This window comes from Leptinotarsa decemlineata, unplaced genomic scaffold, assembly GCF_025532065.1.
Source record: "Leptinotarsa decemlineata unplaced genomic scaffold, Ldec_3_MD MMD2_tig00026299_RagTag_RagTag, whole genome shotgun sequence".
Lineage (NCBI taxonomy): Eukaryota > Metazoa > Arthropoda > Insecta > Coleoptera > Chrysomelidae > Leptinotarsa > Leptinotarsa decemlineata.
Window position 1 is genome coordinate 3,418,284 of NW_027412676.1, and position 19,511 is coordinate 3,437,794.

Genomic DNA, 19,511 nt, shown 5'->3' on the forward strand with positions numbered 1-19,511 from the left:
ACGATACAAGGTCGCCTGTTGGTATTTGTTTCCAAAACCTATATTGATGATCGCTCAAGATGATGAAGCCTCCAAATATTTGGGGATATGGTGGTTTACGGCCTTCTCCATGATTTTTGATATCACTGATAGCAAAGCGACTGGTCTATATTATTTGAAAGAGTGTTCTTGTCATTTTTGGAAATAGGCTGAACGCGAGCAATCTTCCAACAAAAAAGAAACCCCCTTTTTCGTAAGACAGGTTGAAAATTCTGCAAAATACTGGTGCGAGTTCATTTGCGCAATTTTTAAGTACGATGGCGGGCCCTTCAATAGTGGGTGGTGCCTTTCCCAGAAAATTGACTATGAAGTGAGATGCAAATTGTTCAGCTAGTAGATTCGCTTTTTCTATGACTGTTATTGCAATTGAACCATCCGCTTGTATTAGTGGTGGAACTGTGGATTTTGTAAAATTCTGATTAACAGCTTCAGCTACCGACCAGAAGGATCTAGACTAGTTGGGATTGGCAAACAGTTTATCCCTAATTCTTTGATTGTGATTGCTTCAGCTTGGTTAGAGGAATGATACTCTGAACAGAATTCGATTTTTAATTATGGAATATAATCAAAGTTAGGTTGATGATGGCCACTACCTTGCACTGACGAGAGGCCAAATAGCCCAAAACTTTGCAAGTGTGCCCGTTCCTATAATTGAAAATTGATTCCAGCAGTTGTATCGCCAATATAATATGCAGGAAATACTTCTGTGAAGATTCCTGCACTGACACCTGTCGGATGTAATCCAACGCCCTTCGTGGGATTAGCCCGGGGAATATTTGTTTTCTGATAGGTGTCAGTGCATTAATCTACAGTATAAGTCGAGATTGGCCTGAACAAATTGGTCTTTTAGTTAATTTGAAAAAAATGTTGAATCGAGAATAATGTAAGGGATGGTTCAGCTAAAACTGATATGGAATAAAATAACATAAAATATCTATTCAAGGACTAAATCATGTAGAGACGTACATTCTGTGAAAATAAATTTAGAAAACAATAGTACACTTTTGTGTATGCGAGATAATAAAATCGTACAAAATAGTTTTCAGGTGTTATAAAAGTGTGAATCATTCCTTCACTATGTATGTGAACGTTGTTATTCAGTCTTGCACAAAAGCTGTCTTCAAAAGATTTATAAGAATGAGTTAAAGTTTTTATGAGATACTATGCTGTGACATACATGAGGATCACTATGTTAGTGAAATTAGCATGTTAGACAAAATAATGAGTGATCTATTTTGCGATAACTGAAGGAGAGCATGAAAATATATTTCAGTCCTTTACCGTGTCATAATAGAAATGGCTTTATGAATAGTAGAGAGAAATTACAAACAGGTAAATCAACAATGACAAAAGCAGGGATCTACTGGAGGATTGTTACGCTGATAATTATGAGGGAATCAAAGCCCTAGTTTTCTACAAAATAAGATAGCTGCCGTAGATCAGAGTTCAATCAATAAAGGACGAAAAGACGCTGAAGCTACTTCCAGGCAAATGTTTTGTATACCTCCAAAATAACTGTAGACTTGTAACTAAGAAAAATATTTGTACAGAATAACTTGTCAAATGTGTCATATATATAAAAACAAAAGAATTTCGTTCATAAGTTTAACAGACTGATAACATATTTCTACACAGCTACTGCACCTTTTGAGGGAGGGGCTTCTCACCGGCCATGACTCAGTCCGGCAGCTGTACAATGGTTGGAATCAGATAAATTAGTTCTTATCCTCATTCACTCTATAATATCAAAATATTGCAGAACTACCTCGTCTAACATGAGTTTTCTATTCTGTATACTGATCACTACCTTATTTATTAATTTGTAATTATTGCTCAGCAAGGTACCTTCAAAAGCAAACATCATAGACCTAAATATAAACTTGCAGCTGTAGAATTAGTTCAGACACAATCCCCGATAAATAAACTTTACACAACCTTTATACAAAAAATGAAGGACACTACAGAAGTAGAAAGCCAAAAACTAATATCTCCAAAAAATATACACCTTTTGATTTAATATATTGGTGTAATCCTGTAAACTGTTGATTGAAAAATTTGTCTAGTATATCTCTCTGGTTATCTTATTTCCAAAATGTACTGTTAATGATGAAGAATAGTGACGAATAATTAAGAGAGTAAGAAAGGCCAGGAAAGGTTGTGCTCCAAAAACTTCAACGCTATTCATATGCTCATTTACATATGTACAATATTTGCTTACCATGCTCTTTTCCCACTGATTAAACATATTGGTAGCTTCCACGTAATTTTTGAGATTGACAGCTGCATCTACATTTGAAATTTCATCATTATAAGTTGCAACTAGCAGTTTAGCTTCCGCACACAGCTTTCTACAAATGAAAACATTATGATTTTTCTCATTTGAATAATTGGTATCAACATACCTCTGCTCTAATGTGATGGATTCTGCAGTGCTACACTCTGGAATTATAACTTCTAGACCTCTTCGTAAGGTAGTAAAAGCTTGTTCGTGTTCTTCCCTGAGCCAATGCAGCTTTGCTTTTTCTAAAAATAGTGTTGGAGGAGCATACTCTTCTGCCTTCACTGTATACGTGAAAGCTTGTTGGTGCATCTATAATAAAAACCAAGGGGTAACAAACAGGATCCAAGTTTTAAAAATCATGATCAACTATATATTCAATTGCAGAAACCGAAAATATGCTCAGCTATAGATTTGTTCAACTCACCCCCGATGCTCTTGCTATTCTGGCACTTTGCAACCAACAGTCACCAATTAAAGAATTTAAATATGGAACAGCTCCATTGATTTTGTCTTCAGCAATTTTTTTTGCAAGACCTAAGGAAACCCGTCTCAAACATAACAGTGGTTCTATTATTCTGACAGATTCTTCTACAACCTTGAAAGGTTAAAATTATATTCTGCTTGGTTTTATGAGTCAAAATCGCTTTTCTAGTAGGCAATGCAATGAAAAATATTACGCAAAATGCCAAGCTCACCTTAATTCTCAGTGTCCAATCATTCATTAGTTTTTTCATAAGATTTTCTGCATATCGCTGGTCGAATGGTTTTACCAGTAAGTCTGATATAACTTTTTCTACCTGTTGAAGTTCATTCAAGGCATGCAATTTTGAAATATATCCATAACCGTGCTGGTAGGCTCCTTCTTCCAAACTCGCAGCACCGAAAGACAATACCTGTTGCTTGAGTATTCCATCTACAGTGCCACTAAACTCACTTCTTTCACCTAAAAATATAAATTATTTTTTTGTGATTAGTCCACAAAATAGTTGACGTAGCAAACTGTCACTTAATATTGTGCGTGATGAGTAAAAGAAAGTTAAATTTTGTGGCACACTTTCGGAAAGACTGTGTGATTCCAATTTGCAAGTGTGTCAGTTGTCAAAATACAGTGCCAAAGAGCTTCGAAAGTTATTGGCATTTTCATCTGAAACTTACAGTTATTGTTATTCACTATATCTTTAACCTTCTCAATCCAAATATGATGGGTGTCTAATTGATGAACTGCCTATTATAGGTGTAATACCAATGATAAGGCTCATATTTTCAGGTTACGACACCATAAGAGTGACTAGCTTGATGGTAATCAAAGTATATGGAACAATTTTTATAACTGCAAATTATATATTTTTAAAGCAGGTCTGGGCCCATAACCTATAAAATTGTGTGCAGAAAGAATGGGCAAGTCGATTATAAGTTCGAATATATTGAAGAAAAAATACTGATTACAATAACATTTGTCGTTATATCAAGTATTGAAAAAAATATATAAATACTATTAATAAATAAAATGAAATTTATTAAGGAACCTGTTGATATCTTACAATGGTAGTGGATTCAGCTATTGGCTGAAAGTTCAAGACTTTGAACCCATGAGATTTTATGTAGACTATTGTGGATTGATACTGCTATGTTATTTAGCTGATAGATCAAGAAATAGCCATAGTAGTTTCTACGTTGCTCTGGAAGCTACTATCAGAGCCCTATCCAGGAGACAAGATAAGGTACAAAAGCCCATGAGGTTTCAATGTTGTAAATAAAAAAAAACAATCAAGGGAATTATAACATACCATTTTTGAAATGCAAGAGAGCTTTTCCAACTTGTACTCCCCAACTTGTGTTTCCTACCACATCCGGTGTTTTAAGTAGCTTGTCCAGATCATCATACTGACCAAGCCGCCACAATGGCTCTGCTTGCATTTCCAGAAGCATATTTCCAAACTCTGGTTGTATATCTAGAGCTCCTTTCACAAAATTCAAGGCAGTATTGACATTATCCAAGTCCAGATAGCACTGCACTAAACCCTACGAAAATTTCACAATAAAAATATTTCCCTTTCTAACCACCGGATATCCCACCAACCTGGATATGATGTAATTTGAGCGGTTGAAGCATACGTTCATAACAAGTTGTTGCATCAGCAAGTTTGCCTGATACCTCAAGTGCAAGAATTCGTTGTTCCACAGACGGTTCATTGAGCTGAAGAGCTGTAACACCAGCAACACCGTCAGGCTCTTCTAATTGAGCATAAATCTGAAAGAATATGTTGTTATCACCTTGACAAAGTATTTATATAAACACCTACAAACCTCGGCTAAAAAGGTCAAGTGATTGTAAAGTTCATTCTTATTTTCTCTTACATAATCCTCCAGGTACATTAGAGCCCTTGGATATTCCCCACAGTGATAGTTGCATTTAGCTAACTGCAGTTTACACAGTTCCTTTTGAAAATGCTGAAAATGGAACACATTGAACTCTCGTATTTAGAAATGAATAAGGAAATAAACATACTTTGAGAACTCTAAAATGTTCGTTAGAAATTCCAACAACGCCTTTTTGCCACTGCCATTCTCTAACCCAGCGATCCAAAAAATCTAATAGCAAAAATACAACTTTTGTGCATTGCATTCTTTTTACCTCTTCTGGAGTTATAACTTGAGGTTCCACTGCTAATCCAGAAATTGGTATAGGCCTCAGCTGCAAATGACTCAATTTCGAATTATAACTATAAATTATTTTCATTCTCATAGTTATATTGAGTTATAATAGTAATAATGAAATGTTTTCAAAATACTACTGCAAGGAGTAGTTGTATACTGGAACATCCTAGTGAATTGATTTGTCACTAAGTAGAATTCTCGCAAGGTTAAATGCTAATAATGAAATTTATTTCTTTTCACACATCCAAGTAACAAAATTATTCTTGAAGCTAGGCTCATAGTTTATTAATTTTGGGTTTAACTTATGTAAATGTTATAATTTTCACTTGTGTGATTGATTTACTGCTCTCCTTTTTATTTTAAAATGAAAACATGAAAACCTAATTTGAAGGTAAACATTTTCAAGTTCTCATCAGATTATTTTGATATGTCGGTGTCGGTGACAGGAGTGGTTCATCCTACTCATTCAATTGAACGGTAGGTCAAGCCCTACGGTCGGACGATCGATTTTCGCTGCTTATCGTCCAACTCTTGCTAGGAATCGCACGTTGAAAGTTAAGACCTTAGGTGAAACTTTAGCTCTCACAAGTTTCAACTTTTGAGGGTTGTCGTTTGTAGGTGGGCGAGAGCTAGTTGACGAAAAACAAAGTTGCCCACCCTTCTTACACTTGGCTGACGATGCCAATAGCCAGAAACACGTGTCCAATAAATGGATGACATCTTACTTGAAAGACCGGGAACAATATGTAAAAGTTTCGGGTGCAGTATCTGAGAAAAAAAAATTGAGCAGTGGAGTTCCACAAGGTTCTGTCTTGGGACCCATATTATTTTTGTTATATGTAAATGATCTCACTAACTTGAATATTAGCGGTAGGTTCACTTTATTTGCAGATGATGCAACTATTGAATGGCACACTAGAGATGAGAATAGTCTCAGCCAATCGATATCTACAGATCTAGCTGAAATAAAAAAGTGGTGTGAGGCCAATCAAATAGTGTTCAACTCTAAGAAAACTAAAGTGTTATAATTTAAATGGGACATTGACAAAATACAACTCAAAAATGACACTCATGAAATCTGATAATAATTATAGATTCTTAGGCACTGTATTGGACCATAATTTAAAGTTAAATGAGCATATTATGACAATGGCAAAGAAATTGTCATCTGGGTGTTATGCTATCAGAGTTATTCGAAATGACATCAGTCATCTTATTGCTAGAAAAGCCTACTTTGCTCTCCTGGAATCTCACATCAGATATGGGATAGCATTTTGGGGAGCCTGCTCACAAGCGTTGTTTTCAATGATCTTTAATCTACAAAAAAACGCTGAGATACATATGCCATGTTAACCATCAAACTTCATGTAAACCCTTATTTATATCTCAGAAGATACTTACGATATACATCAATCTTTGTGTTGGAATCAACTAATTTAGATAATAAACATAAACTACATTTAATCTACATTAAATTCTGATACTGCACATAATACTAGGGCAAAATGGCCAATATATACCTATAATCCCCAGAACCACTTAATGCCAAAATTCAATTATTTACAATGGTACGAAAATGTTCAACCATCTACCGAAGCAAATTAAAAATATACATAGCACTCCGAAATTCAGAAGGGCTGTAAAAATATTTTTAATCAGAAGATCTCATGATTTGAGGGAGTTTTTCGAACAAAATTTTTAATAGCTAAGACAGCAGTACAAAATATGTCGTATCCATGTCTCACACTAACTAGTGTAAAGTATAGGTGTATATGTATGAGTATATATGTATGTAATTTTTAAAGGTCTCTTTTAATAATTAATGAATTATTTTATGGTGGACATATGTATATAAATTATGTTAATATTTTTATCATCTGACAACTCTGTCCTGTTTTGTGTTCATAATCAATTGATATAGAATAAACTAGGGAAAACTGTTTTTATATCTATTTTACTGTATTGTTGTGAATATATTTTATAATAGCATGACTATATACAGCGTGACTCACGGTCGATGGTAGGTTAGACGTTTCTGGAAAACGCAAAGCATGATTTTTCTGAAAATTTCACCTCTCACATTTCCTTACCTGTTCTATCGATCTAAAATATTTTCAGCATTGCGGCGTTGCCACTTCCATCAAAAAGTCCTAGAAACTTTATTTTTTCAAATGGAACACCCCGTATATTAATACATTTTTGGAATCGCTCTAGTGTTTTAATACTTTTTTGTTAATCTGTTTTCCAGATAAAAAATAAATTGTGCTAAATATGGTCCAAAACATAGCCTTAATTGAAATTAAGTACATCAGTACTCTCAATTCATGAAAAGTTGATATTTTGATGATAGTTTGGACAAACTCGAAATATTCAAATAACACCAAGAAATCGACTCCATATCATACAGGGCGTGCTAAAATTACTATTATTTCCATTGTGCATGAAAGTAGTCAAAAGTTCATTTTTTCAAATGAAACCCTCTGTATATTACTCAGTAAATTGAAAGATGGTGAAAAGTGCTTCAAGATGATATATCATGTCCCTATACCTAAATGGTCAAGTTTTCTCAATAAAGTCGCTTCTTCTAGAAACATTATTTTTTTTTAGAATTTGGATTTAGTTAGCAGTGGAATTATCAAGCTTATAACAGTTCGGTTACTTTTATAAGTAATTCACAAAGAGTTATCAACGGTGTTTCGAATCATCTTCCAAAATGAATGCAAATATCGATTATTCAAAGGAAGTTCTTATGAAATTATTTATGAACATGAACAAAGTGATCAAATCATTGTCAGAACGTGTAAAAAATTCAACCAAATGTATCCTGAATTAACACCAATGAACGAGAGGAAGTTTGTAAGGTTACAAAATAATTTCCATATTGTTTTGGATTATTTCATTTTATTTTATTTTTTAATAATCATGACCACCTGCTCATTTTAAGCAGTTATGATTTTTGTACTATTACATTTAGAAGCTTTGTCAGTAAGAATTCTATTATTTAGATAATAAAGCATGCTTTGATTTGATTTGTTCTAAGTTTTGCTCCATTTTTGAATGTTATGTTTGCTGATACTGCTTAGTTGATTAGGCTGAAACTGTGGTCAGCTATTACTATAGTTTGCGAAAAGATATTCTTAGGAAATGAAGATAGGCAAACACATGCATGAGAATATGGGAAAACCCAAAAATTCAAGTCCAAGTGATGAAAGTTGTTATACAGAATATATTGAAATGTTTGGCTAATCATTTATTAACGGTTTATTTTCTTATTTCAACTATAGGAGTTTATGATTCATTTCAATTTTTGTAGAAGTTTACATATAATCAGAGTAAATGTGCTCACATTTATTTATTGAAAAATTTTGCTAATTTGAATAGTATTGAACATTGTTACAGGAATTAAAAAATTCAGAATGGAATATCAAAAATCTAATTGCGATAATGATAATACTACAGGTTGGATTTTTAAGTTGAACTATTCTCTCAAGTTTTCATTTGATACTTTCTTTCAACATTTATTTCACTCACTGTCTTGGAGTCAACAGAAGATAGACACTGATGGTCACTTTCATGCAGATTAGCTATCTGGTTTGTTATATGATGGAATCGACCGATACTTGATGAAAATCCATAACTAACGTATTCCAAAAACACTTTATTGTGAGATTTTCACTAAATTGTTTTACAAAAACGTTTTTGTAAAACAATTTAGTGAAAATCTCACAATAAAGTGTTTTTGGAATATGTTATCTGGTTTGTTGTTTTGCGGTAGAAAGCATGTGAAAGTTTTTATGTAAAAAAGTCACCAAAAATATCTACTACCAAAAAGCTGCTGAAATCAGTAAAATATCTGTTGGTTGAATTAAACAATCAAATCCAAACAAGTAATTATTTTGCTTTATGAATTTATTTTAATAGTATCATTGGGATGTTTAAAATCGAAACATTATAAAAAAAGTTTAAATGATTGCTGTATGTAAATGGAAGATACTATTGCAGATATTAATGCAATAGAAGTCAAAATAAGAATTTTTAGAATTCTTATCTGTTTGTCTGTATATCTGTGCGTTTGTGCGTGCTAATCTTAAACCTTAACCGATTTGGGAGCAGTTTTCGCTTTTACATTGTAATAAGTTCCACTCAACATTTAGTGTTTGAATTATTCAATCCGTTTGCAAATAAAAAATGTATGACAATTTAAAAATCCTGTTAAAAATGTGTTGGAGAAAATTCTATGAAAATAATGTTCAGTTGATTTGGCTGAAATTTCGGTTTTAAATTTATCTTCTGATAAATCAAAAATAGGCAGATACATGAGAACATTTTACTATTAAAAAATCTGGGAAGACCCAAATATGAACGAAGTCCCCAGTGTTATATAAACCATAACATCCCTAAAATTGAACACAAAAAAATAGAAAACTAAAAATTATTTTTAGTATTCTCAAAGAGAAAATTACGTTGAATATGTAGACTCAATAGTTACATCAGAGGTCATATAAAACAAATGATATAAAAACTGAGCCAGCCCAACTAGATGATTGTCTGCTCAATGTGAACGAACAAAAATATCCGTTCTTTAATCTACTATTTCATTGAACCATGTTTTACAACATAACGACAATTCAACCTAGTCATACTTCAATTCATTAGGATATCGAAATGTCAAATTTTCATTTCGCCACAAAGATAATCCAACATAGGGAGAATTCGATGCAATTAGACAATTAGAAACAATGAAACATATCTATCACATACATACTTACACCAAGTGCTTTTTTTTCCAAAGATTTTTTCCTCGTAAATGAACTTGTTATCGTTTGAATCTCAATAAGACACTTCTCTGCAATTCTGTCGTTTCCTTCCAACAAAGAATGAAGAAGAATGTGTGGCAAGAAGTGCATTAAAACTCGCTTATCTTGTTTCATACTCGGCAAAATAACTTTCAGAAATTCTATTTTATCATGTGGTAGTGATGAAATTAAGCTAGATGTAAAGCTGCAATAAGGTCGTTATTATACCAATTGATTTTGAATTTTGTTTATGTTCTTACTTGAACAACCACGACTGAAATGACGCTCCAGAGTTACTACCATAGATTGGACTTGGTAAATTCGTTGGCAAAATGCAATGGGAGATCATGTATCTTGAAGAAAGTAAGGGTAATATAATCTCCTTCTGAGAATCAGGGAAGTCTTCCCAAAGAGAAAATTTTTTACTACTCGTATCAGGAGATATTTCGTAGGCTCTCAACATTTCCTGAATGGCTAACGCATATCTGTCCAAATTCTAAAAACAATATATTAAATAAATTTTATCAAATTCCATTTAAGAATACATATATTCCCACTATTCATTAAAAACCAGAAAATGAGCATTTCATCGTAAAATTGCTTCTCAATCTATAAACAGATGTTCTAATTTTGAATCAGTTACCTTAGGAACTGTCAAATTGTGGTTGTGAATAAAATAATAATAGTAATACATTGGCAACTTCTCCAATAGGACAAACACTTGACAGCTTGGTTCTTTATTTACCTGTGTATTTTGCTCTGTTTGAAATGCCCTGATCAATTCATTGAGTGAACTCACAACAAACGAATCTTCATTCATGTAAAAAGAAAAAGACTTCTCCTCATGAACATATCTGAAAGTAAGAAACAAACTGTTAAATACTTGAAAAAAATTGTTCAAAAAGTTTTTCTAGATAAACGAAGATAACTGAGGAATGACACATTCAAGCAACTTTCTTGTTTTGTTGTTACAGAAGATTATATCTCATATATAGGGTTACTCGATAAATCAGTATGATGAAGTACAGATACGAGATGAGTTGTAAATCTAGAAAATGGTAGCATGGAACCTTGTGGCACTTCATTGATGTTACTGTCAAAATCTATTTGTTTTTGAACAAACAGTACAGACAGTATATACAAGTTGTAAAGACAAAATACCCTCAATTCAGTAACCTTGGTATTATCAAGTTGAAAAATACTAGTTTATTCAATGATTGTGGAATGGAAGATGGTTACTGAATATCTTAAAAGGTTTTTATGATGCACTGTTTGGAACCTTTGGTGTAGTAATGAATATTACTGGAGTTTTAATCTTCCTCTTTGAAGATGATCACTTGGTGATCGAAACACGTATCGAGGTGTTAAAAATAACGATTTGGTGTTGGGAAAAAACTCCAGTAATATTCATTTGAAAGGTTTTAATTGAAAAGGTATATTTTTAGGAGAGATTAATTTTTGGGAAAGAAAGGTTTTGCTACATTTCCATCTTGATAAAAAAAAATGTGGGAATCTTTCAAAGAAAGGAATTAAGCAATCAATTTCAAACATGTGTGGATCATGCAAATAAGTCACTTTCAGACATAAACTAAAATAAAAAAAAGCCCTGTTGAAACAGCTATTTTCATATAAACATTGAATTACCCGAAAGAAAAATTCTTTCAAAACAAATACTTTTATATGAACGCTGAATATACGAAAAACACTTTTCTCTATTCCGTTTGTATTCCAAACATCCGTAACGGAATCGAATCAGATATCATTCACAGGATTCCTACACGATATAATAAATGAAAGCAGTAAAATTTCGCTTACATGGAACATTGACATCCTCACTGGTAGACATCCGATGTTTCGCCGTAAGACACTTGCTTTATCGGCTCTTCAGTACCAAATACAGATAACATTATAAGAAAACACTCTCAATTCATTCATATCGAAATATTTTGAAAGGTATTTCATAATGGACTTTTGTAGATGTGATTAGACATTGTTTGTCAAGAGATTTGGTCAAATGTGATTTTCCAATACTGCTGCCAAGACATTTATTTTCAAAGGACAAAACACAAGCACTACAAGAAAATCATCAAGGCGCTCTCAGAACGGTGCCTGTGCGAAAGTAGCGATTCACATTGGATTTGAATCGCTGGAGATTAAATAAATTTGAAAAAACGTTCTCGGGAAGATTATTCCACACAAACGCAGTTCTCCAGATGAAAGAGTTCTTAAACAGTGAAGTTCGAGGTGTACTGAGTTGAACCTTAAAACGAGAAACAGCCACAGTCCGTCGCGTATTTCAGATATGTACCGCTCTTGGTGGAATCAAATGTGCCAAGTCACTTGAACACTTCCTGTGAAAGTATATATAGAAGAGAGACAAACCTCCAACCTTTCTTCGATGTACCAGGCTATCAATGTTGCACGTGATGTTTGCGTTTCCAATCAGGCGGATGGCTCTTTTCTGAATGGAATCCAGCAACTTCAGGGTATGTTTGGGGGCAGAACTACATACATGAGAACAATACTCTAAAGAAGGCTGATCTGAGCTTTATAAAGCATAAAAAGTTGCTGAGGTGTGTACAGTTTTTAGGTTCGGAACAGTGTTCCAAGCTTTTGAAAAGCAGCGTTTGCAATTCCAGCGACATGATTGTGCTAAAACATATTGGTATCTATTTTAACTACCAACAAAGTTTTCGAAGCGAAAGCGGAATTGTCTGACCTGACATTATTATATCCGATTCGGAGACATTTATATTCTTGGAGAAAACCGATGCCAGGGTTTTTGTGGCATTGAATTAAACCTGGTTACTTTCACCCCAAATCGAAATCACTTCTAGATCCTCATTAAGATATGCAACCTCCTGCTGCCGGAGAAGATGCGCCTCCTTAGCCGATGTCCTGGAATCCAAATGGAATGACGAGACAAGTCTTCTGTCGTCGGCAAAGCAATATATTGGATTCTTGGTTTTTTCCAATAGGTCGTTTATATACAATATGGAAACAATATGGATCCCTGGGGAACACCAGCGTTGTTGGTGAAAGTATTCGAGAGATATCCATCGACGGCCACTTTCAGGGAACGTTCTTTCAGGAAGCTAAAGAGTCCTACACAAAAATGATGCGACAAGCCATAGCATCGAAGTTTGGTCAGCAAGTCCTCATACCAGACACGGTCAAATGCCTTAGAAATATCAAACGCAACAGCTCTTGATTTTCCATGTTTCTCGATTGAGTTATTCCAAATATGGGTGACATACGATAGAAGGTCGCCTGTTGATCTTTGTTTCCAAAAGCCATACTGATGATCGTTCAAGATGTTGAAGCCTTCCAAATATCGCACATGACGAAATGGTTAAGGCGAGGTTTTCAGTGTTACTATTTTCCGGGTTTGAAGGCCGTGTATTTTTGGAATTTCTTCCCGACGTTTCGCTGGCGCAAGTGGCTAGCATCCTCTGAGGTTTCTACATCTTGAGTTAATATCTCTGATGACTAGATATTACGGCTGCGTAACGCGTATTTACGTTGACTCATCAGGTAGTTTGTTGTGCCAGATACAGGTATTAGCACACCAAACTACCCGAGGAGTCAACATAAATACGCGATACGCAGCCGTACTATCTAGTCATCGGAGATAGATATATAAACCTCTGAGGAAGCTAGTCACTCGCACCAGCGAAACGTCAGGAAGAAACTCCAAAAATCCACGGCCTTCAAATCCGGAAAATAGTAACAGTGAATATCGTACATTTTGGCGGTTGACATTTCCGTTTGAGAAAAAAGTACAGTCGTCACTAAACCAAATACTTTTTATGCAGTTTTGATTCACAATCAAACGTTAGAATTTTAACTCACAAAAAACTGCTATTTTCTCTCATAGTCATCTTCATTTAATTCACGAAATATCTTCAGTTTATACGGGTGAAACTTATGTTTTCTGAGATATTTCTTGATGCTAATTGTTGAGACATCATTCACACGGGAAAATGTTATCGTAGATTGCATGATTTCTATCTGTTTTTCATTCTAGATAGATTTTTGTACAGCTTCTCAAGCTCTAGCTACACTTCCAGTTGTTTGAAATATTTCAACCTATTCCCTGAGATACTTTCGACAGATCAGATTATCAAGAAATCTTACATGAGCATTGGCTCACGCCAATGAGGATTGCTTCTGTATTTTCTTTTAAAGATTTAGCGCGAATCATTTTTGAAAATGAAGCGAATTCTCAATATCAATAGAAACAGCTGTCAAGCCAATATGATACTATCTGTTTCTAGGATAACAGTTTGGATTCTTATCTACATGGTCGATCAGCAAAAAATCCTAAATTGGGTTAAGACAACCCTCTTTTGGTTGCAAAGTTACAAATTTCCTAGTCACCAATTCGAATACAATAATTCCGCAACAGGTTATCCAAATTCAAAACAGTGAAGGTTATTGTATAGAGAATTGAAATACCTTTCGAGCAAATAGTCACAAGACCCCCTTTCTACTTCGAAAACTAAATAGATAGCGTCCTCTCTGGGGTGAGTGATGTCATACAAATTTTGTCAGACTTTGATATCTTGCTCTGTTCTACAGGATTATTTTATAAGTAAATGAATTAATGATATAGTACAAGCCAACTAAGATGAGATTTTGATGCGCATTTAAAACCAAATTATACCCGCCCCAGAAGATAGCTATTGGTCACATAAACTGACTTAAGTGGGCGGAGTCTTTTAACATAGGACGATTTTACGTTTCTGCGCTGACTCATCTTGGTTGGCGCGTACTGTAATTAACTCAAGTTTATCTAAATACTTAAATGCACGTAGATGAACTTGAAATGAGACGAATTACTTTATGTATATGGAGATCTACAATACCTTCTTGGTATGTGACTAGGTTCAATGGCTCCCAATTCTCCAATAACCTCACCACAAGCCAGTTTCAATGCTTCATCTTTCTCTCTGCAGCCTAAAGTTAGCAAGTCAATGAGTTCTATGATAATGGGATCAATACCATTATAATCCAAAATCATTTGATCCAACTCTTCCCTGCTCTGTTCTAAATATGTCTTCAATTGCTTCAATCCCTGTATCCTAACCTCCATGGCTTCATGGGTTAAATATTTTAAAAATCTTGAAATTTTTTCTTTTAATGTACATTTTTCCAGAGGTTTCAGGTAATTCTTGATAAGTAATAACACCTCGTGATCTACTTTGGGATTTTTAACAAAAAACAAATCTGGAATATAGCTTTTTACTGTTGCTTCATTTTCAATTATAAGATACTTGAATATATCATTAATTTTCTTAGGGCAAGATTCAAGCAGAGGTATCACAGAAACAAATATGAGGGCCAACTGAGGCCCAAGAGACTCAATTTCACAAGTGTGAACGAAAGAGTTCCACACTTCGCAGGTGAGATTGGGGAAATTCCCATAATTTGTTGTTTGTAGCATAGCAATTATTTTAAATCGTAGGGGCATGATATGCTTGGAACCCATAAACCTGAAATATAATCACTATGATAACCAAGTTATTAAGGTGAACAAAAAATGACATACCTGAATAAGTCTGCCAAACTCAACAAAAACTTATCTTTCTTCGAATTTTTGGAAATCAATTTGCCATCGAAATAAAGCAACACCCCCAGAAAATGTGAATGAAGATAATCGGGGATAGATTTACTTTTATTTTCACTATCTTCGTTTGATAAAAGACTCAGCGCCTGTACGACTTTGTCTCGCCTCTCATGAAAGTTGAGGAGGAGCTCGTTTAGAATTATCTAGAAGAAAGTAATTACTACAATAAATAATCTACTGATATTCTGTAGAGGCCAAGCTCACCCTGAAATTTCGTTTACGCAAAGATGGACCACTCATGCCAGTAGTCCGCTCCAAATATATCATGCATTTTCTTAGATCATCTCTTGACATATCTAGAAATATATAAATGAAAACATATCCATATTTGGAAGACACCATTTCTGATACATCTGTGTCCATCATCGATGCCATTTCTTGTATGAGCTTAGTAACCGCTGGCATTTTCACAATTTTTGATACCAAAAAAGGCAAAAGATAATTGCTTTCTTGTGTGACAAAATCTTTGCAGCCATAGTAACCCAACATAACTGAAACTTTTTCCAAAGAAGTAGACAAACCATAATTGATCAAAGCCTGATTGACAGAACATAGTTGAACAATTACTTCGCAAAACACCTTTTTATTCTGGGAATAAATAATGGATGTGCTAGTGTTATTTCTTTCAGCCAACTTGAAGCATTTATTGACTGCAATCATTGAATATTTTGAGGTTGGTACCATTATGAGGTAAAATAGAATTTTCATCAGTTCAATACTGATATGTTCTGATTTTATAGTACTTATCACTTCAATTGTATCAAGTAGGGTGTCTTGTAACTCATAGTCCGAAAATTTCAAGGACTTTTTTGTGTATTTGAGGATAGAACTAAAGAGTATGTTCAATACATCCATTTTGATTTCTGGAGCCAATACAGCATTCTCCTAAAAAAACTTTTTATTGAACACATTTCAAATTTGACCTCATCCTACCTGGTTGAACTTGAGTGTTTTGCCGATAATATGGGCAAATTTTCTCCTCACATCTTTATTCTGGTCTCCTACCAGCTCTACCCAAATTTTTGCAACGCTGGTTGAGTGGAACTGCAGTATGTGACTGGAGAAGTTTGGTAATGTACTCAAAATTTCTATTTTTAAATTTACAGATGCACCAGTGACGAAACTGAGAACATGTTTCAACATAAAAGTGGCAAGAGATTGGTCGAGGGTTATTTTTGAACAGTTTGCTACTAGACTATTTCCATGTTGACTGGCTATCTTCTCCAAGTTATTCTTATTTCCTTTCAATTCATTAAAAGTGCATTTGTTACATATTATCATTGAATCTAAATTGGAAGACATATTGTTCCATTTAACAATCTTTATAAAATCCGAACTTATGCAGCACAGAATATTAGAGAAAACAGCTGTGGCCTTTTCCAAAATTTCTTTATTTTGTTTGGTGAATATAGGTCGCCAAATATCAGTTATTAGAACGTCAGGTTCCTCAAATATATTCAAAATATATGGTAATGTTTCAATAACCTGAAAATTCAAATAGTAAAGTTCTGATATGGGATAAAGAGACCGCAATTTGACCCTCAGCATCAAAAGCATTCTAAAAAACAACTCAGTTTTTTTTAAACAATAATCTTTTGGAAGGCATTTTTATAATGTAAGTCCCGAAACAATTAAAAGAAAATAATGGTTTTCCTGGCTGTACGAAACTTATGGTACTACTACATTATCATTGTGATTTTATCATAGCTTTCATTTTTAATAAAATGAAACAAACTTCTAAGAAAATATTCTTTGCAAACCTGAGTTCGAAATTACTTGGTCTTTTTGAAGGGTCAATAAATCTAACATTAGCACTGACATTAGGATGTAGTAAGTTCATTTAGAAAATTATTTTTCCCATCAGTTTCATGAAACGTATAGTCCATATCTTTACTTTCATCATTACATCCATCTTTTATCAATATCTTTAGGAATGATACGTTTTGCTTACTGACCAGATGAAACATAAATATTGATTGATACTTGGGCGAAATTAGGCAAAAAGAATATAGGCCATCATAAAAAGTGTCCAAAATACTTATCAAACTTGTCAAGAGTCAACATGAGGTGGAACTTCCATCATTTATATACAAAGAGAGTTTAAAAATATTGATTCCAATGCCCGCTCTGAGCACTGACACATCAAATCTCAATTTCTGTTTAAAATTACCTTGTCTGAAGTATAAGATTTGTTTATAAAATTTCAAGTCCTCTTCTTTTACAGAAGCAAGTAATTAAATTCCACTAGCTGCATTTCCAGTGTCTGTTACTGTGGGATCACCGCCAAAGTATTGATTTTTAACTGTTCATTTCTAATTTAATTTTCATCAAAAACTTTATTAATATCTTCTGAGATTGTGTCTAAGCCTTCTCCGTTCTTAGAACCCAAAAAAGTCACTTCTAAAAAAGCACCTCAGATGAAAACAGGAATATTTTCTTTGACGTTTGTTCGAATTATTGAACTCTTCAGTGGTTTATGTTATATGTGGACTGTTAAAAAAATAAGGTGAATTTTCAAATTTCGCAGACTACGTACATTCGATTAGCGTTAAAAAAAATAATTATGTTGGTTAGGTTAGCTGTAACTTGAATGGGTCTTTCGACCCTCCACCGCAACCCGCAAGGGTTTATTGTGGCTCACACCTATTCACACTCGACCAAATAAACCCATATTCAAACGAATTACTTTGTATAGTGAGTGGTCTTTCAGGTAAGATAGTAAGAGTACGGCTCTGCCGAACTCTAAAAACCTGATTTGGTCCGCAGCGGGGCAGGCACAAAGTATGTGATCTGCTGTTTCATCATTTTCCAAACAGAGGCGACACACAGTGTCTTCCGACAGTCCGAGTCTCTGCATATGATGATTCAAATGACAGTGAACTGTAAGAAGGCCTGTTAGACATCGTAGTTCATCCTTACTGTAGCACAAAAACTGTTTGGTATCAAGCTTCGAAGGGTGAATGAACAAACGCCTTGGAGTGAGCCAATCCTGGAAGATTCTGCCAGAAGTCCATAAATCTTCTTGCCATCAAGGTGTGTTCAATGTTTGTTTGGCAAAGCCTAAAGCGATGCCAATGACAGGTTCCGGTCTGATGAAGCTTCTTGCAGCATCCTCCTTTGCAAAGGACTCAGCAGTCTCATTGACTTCCAGGTCAGTATGGCCAGACCAGAGATATTCTGTTAACTCTTCCTATCGTGAAGAGTCGTTTATGGCAATTTGCTACCAATTGAGACGTTGCTCGGTGGGACCCAAGGGCTTCCAAAGCCTCTTGACTGTCCGAGAATATTTTTATTGACTTGTGTATGAGGTTGGATTCTTCCAATCTCTCTGCACACAATTCAATAGCGTACATTTCCGCTTGAAATACAGTCGCATAGGTTCCTAGGCAAGTTGATATCTCTGTTCTGGGTCTGCGACTGAAAACACCGCACCAGAATTGGAAGGTGTTTTTATCCATCTGTGAATGAACAACTATCTGCTCTTAATATTTCCTTCTCCCGGAGGATCCAGTCCTCTCTACTTGGGACAGTACTTTATAAGGCAGTTCGTATGTACCAGATTTGACACTCTGCGACTTTTTTCTGTTCCCAATATTGAAGAGACCCATGAAAGGATGGCGGATTGAGGAGATTAAACCGAATCACTGAGAGAACTCAAGGACATACTAAAAAGTGCATATCAGAACTGCTTTAAGGATAGGAAAAAACGCTGCGACAAGTGTATTATATTTGAGGAGAATCCTTTGAAGAAGATAAAATAGAAATTGATGAATAAATAAATATTTTTTGAGAAAGATGAAAATTCACCTAGATTTTTGTACAGACAGTGTATAGTAACTTTTCAGGGTTAACTTTCCAGTTTGCCTTTTATTATACTTCAGCAGATTCTATTAATTTAGCTTTGTTAATTTCTCAGATTGTGGTAGGTTAAATATCAAAAAAACAGCAGCAAACATTGACTCCTGCACAAAAAATGTCTTTCGAAGAATATTATATTTATTTTTTCTTCATTTTTAAAAAAACAATATACACTGATAAAATGAATTTTCAAATCATGTCATAGTTGGGAGTGGTTCATAAAATATATAAGAAATTCTAAATTGGACAA

The 19,511-nt window shown here is 34.3% G+C and overlaps 1 protein-coding gene across 2 annotated transcripts in view; it reads right to left on the reverse strand.

The window, feature by feature from the left end:
- LOC111506953 (serine/threonine-protein kinase atr) overlaps window positions 1-19,511 on the reverse strand; it is a 35,296-nt gene that overhangs the window by 13,081 nt on the left and 2,704 nt on the right. The window contains exons 3-17 of one of the 2 annotated variants that reach the window (XM_023162175.2): window positions 16,337-16,888; window positions 15,608-16,288; window positions 15,326-15,546; window positions 14,643-15,269; window positions 10,520-10,628; window positions 10,035-10,270; window positions 9,748-9,979; window positions 4,830-5,015; window positions 4,628-4,771; window positions 4,401-4,571; window positions 4,108-4,342; window positions 3,016-3,263; window positions 2,745-2,915; window positions 2,442-2,629; window positions 2,258-2,387 (exon numbers count right to left, since the gene is read on the reverse strand). In XM_023162175.2, coding sequence (XP_023017943.2) covers window positions 2,258-2,387; window positions 2,442-2,629; window positions 2,745-2,915; window positions 3,016-3,263; window positions 4,108-4,342; window positions 4,401-4,571; window positions 4,628-4,771; window positions 4,830-5,015; window positions 9,748-9,979; window positions 10,035-10,270; window positions 10,520-10,628; window positions 14,643-15,269; window positions 15,326-15,546; window positions 15,608-16,288; window positions 16,337-16,888 — 4,131 coding nt within the window. Of the gene's footprint in view, window positions 1-2,257; window positions 2,630-2,744; window positions 2,916-3,015; window positions 3,264-4,107; window positions 4,343-4,400; window positions 4,572-4,627; window positions 4,772-4,829; window positions 5,016-9,747; window positions 9,980-10,034; window positions 10,271-10,519; window positions 10,629-14,642; window positions 15,270-15,325; window positions 15,547-15,607; window positions 16,289-16,336; window positions 16,889-19,511 lie in introns of both variants that reach the window. The other variant, XM_074180702.1, reaches the window with a different exon arrangement.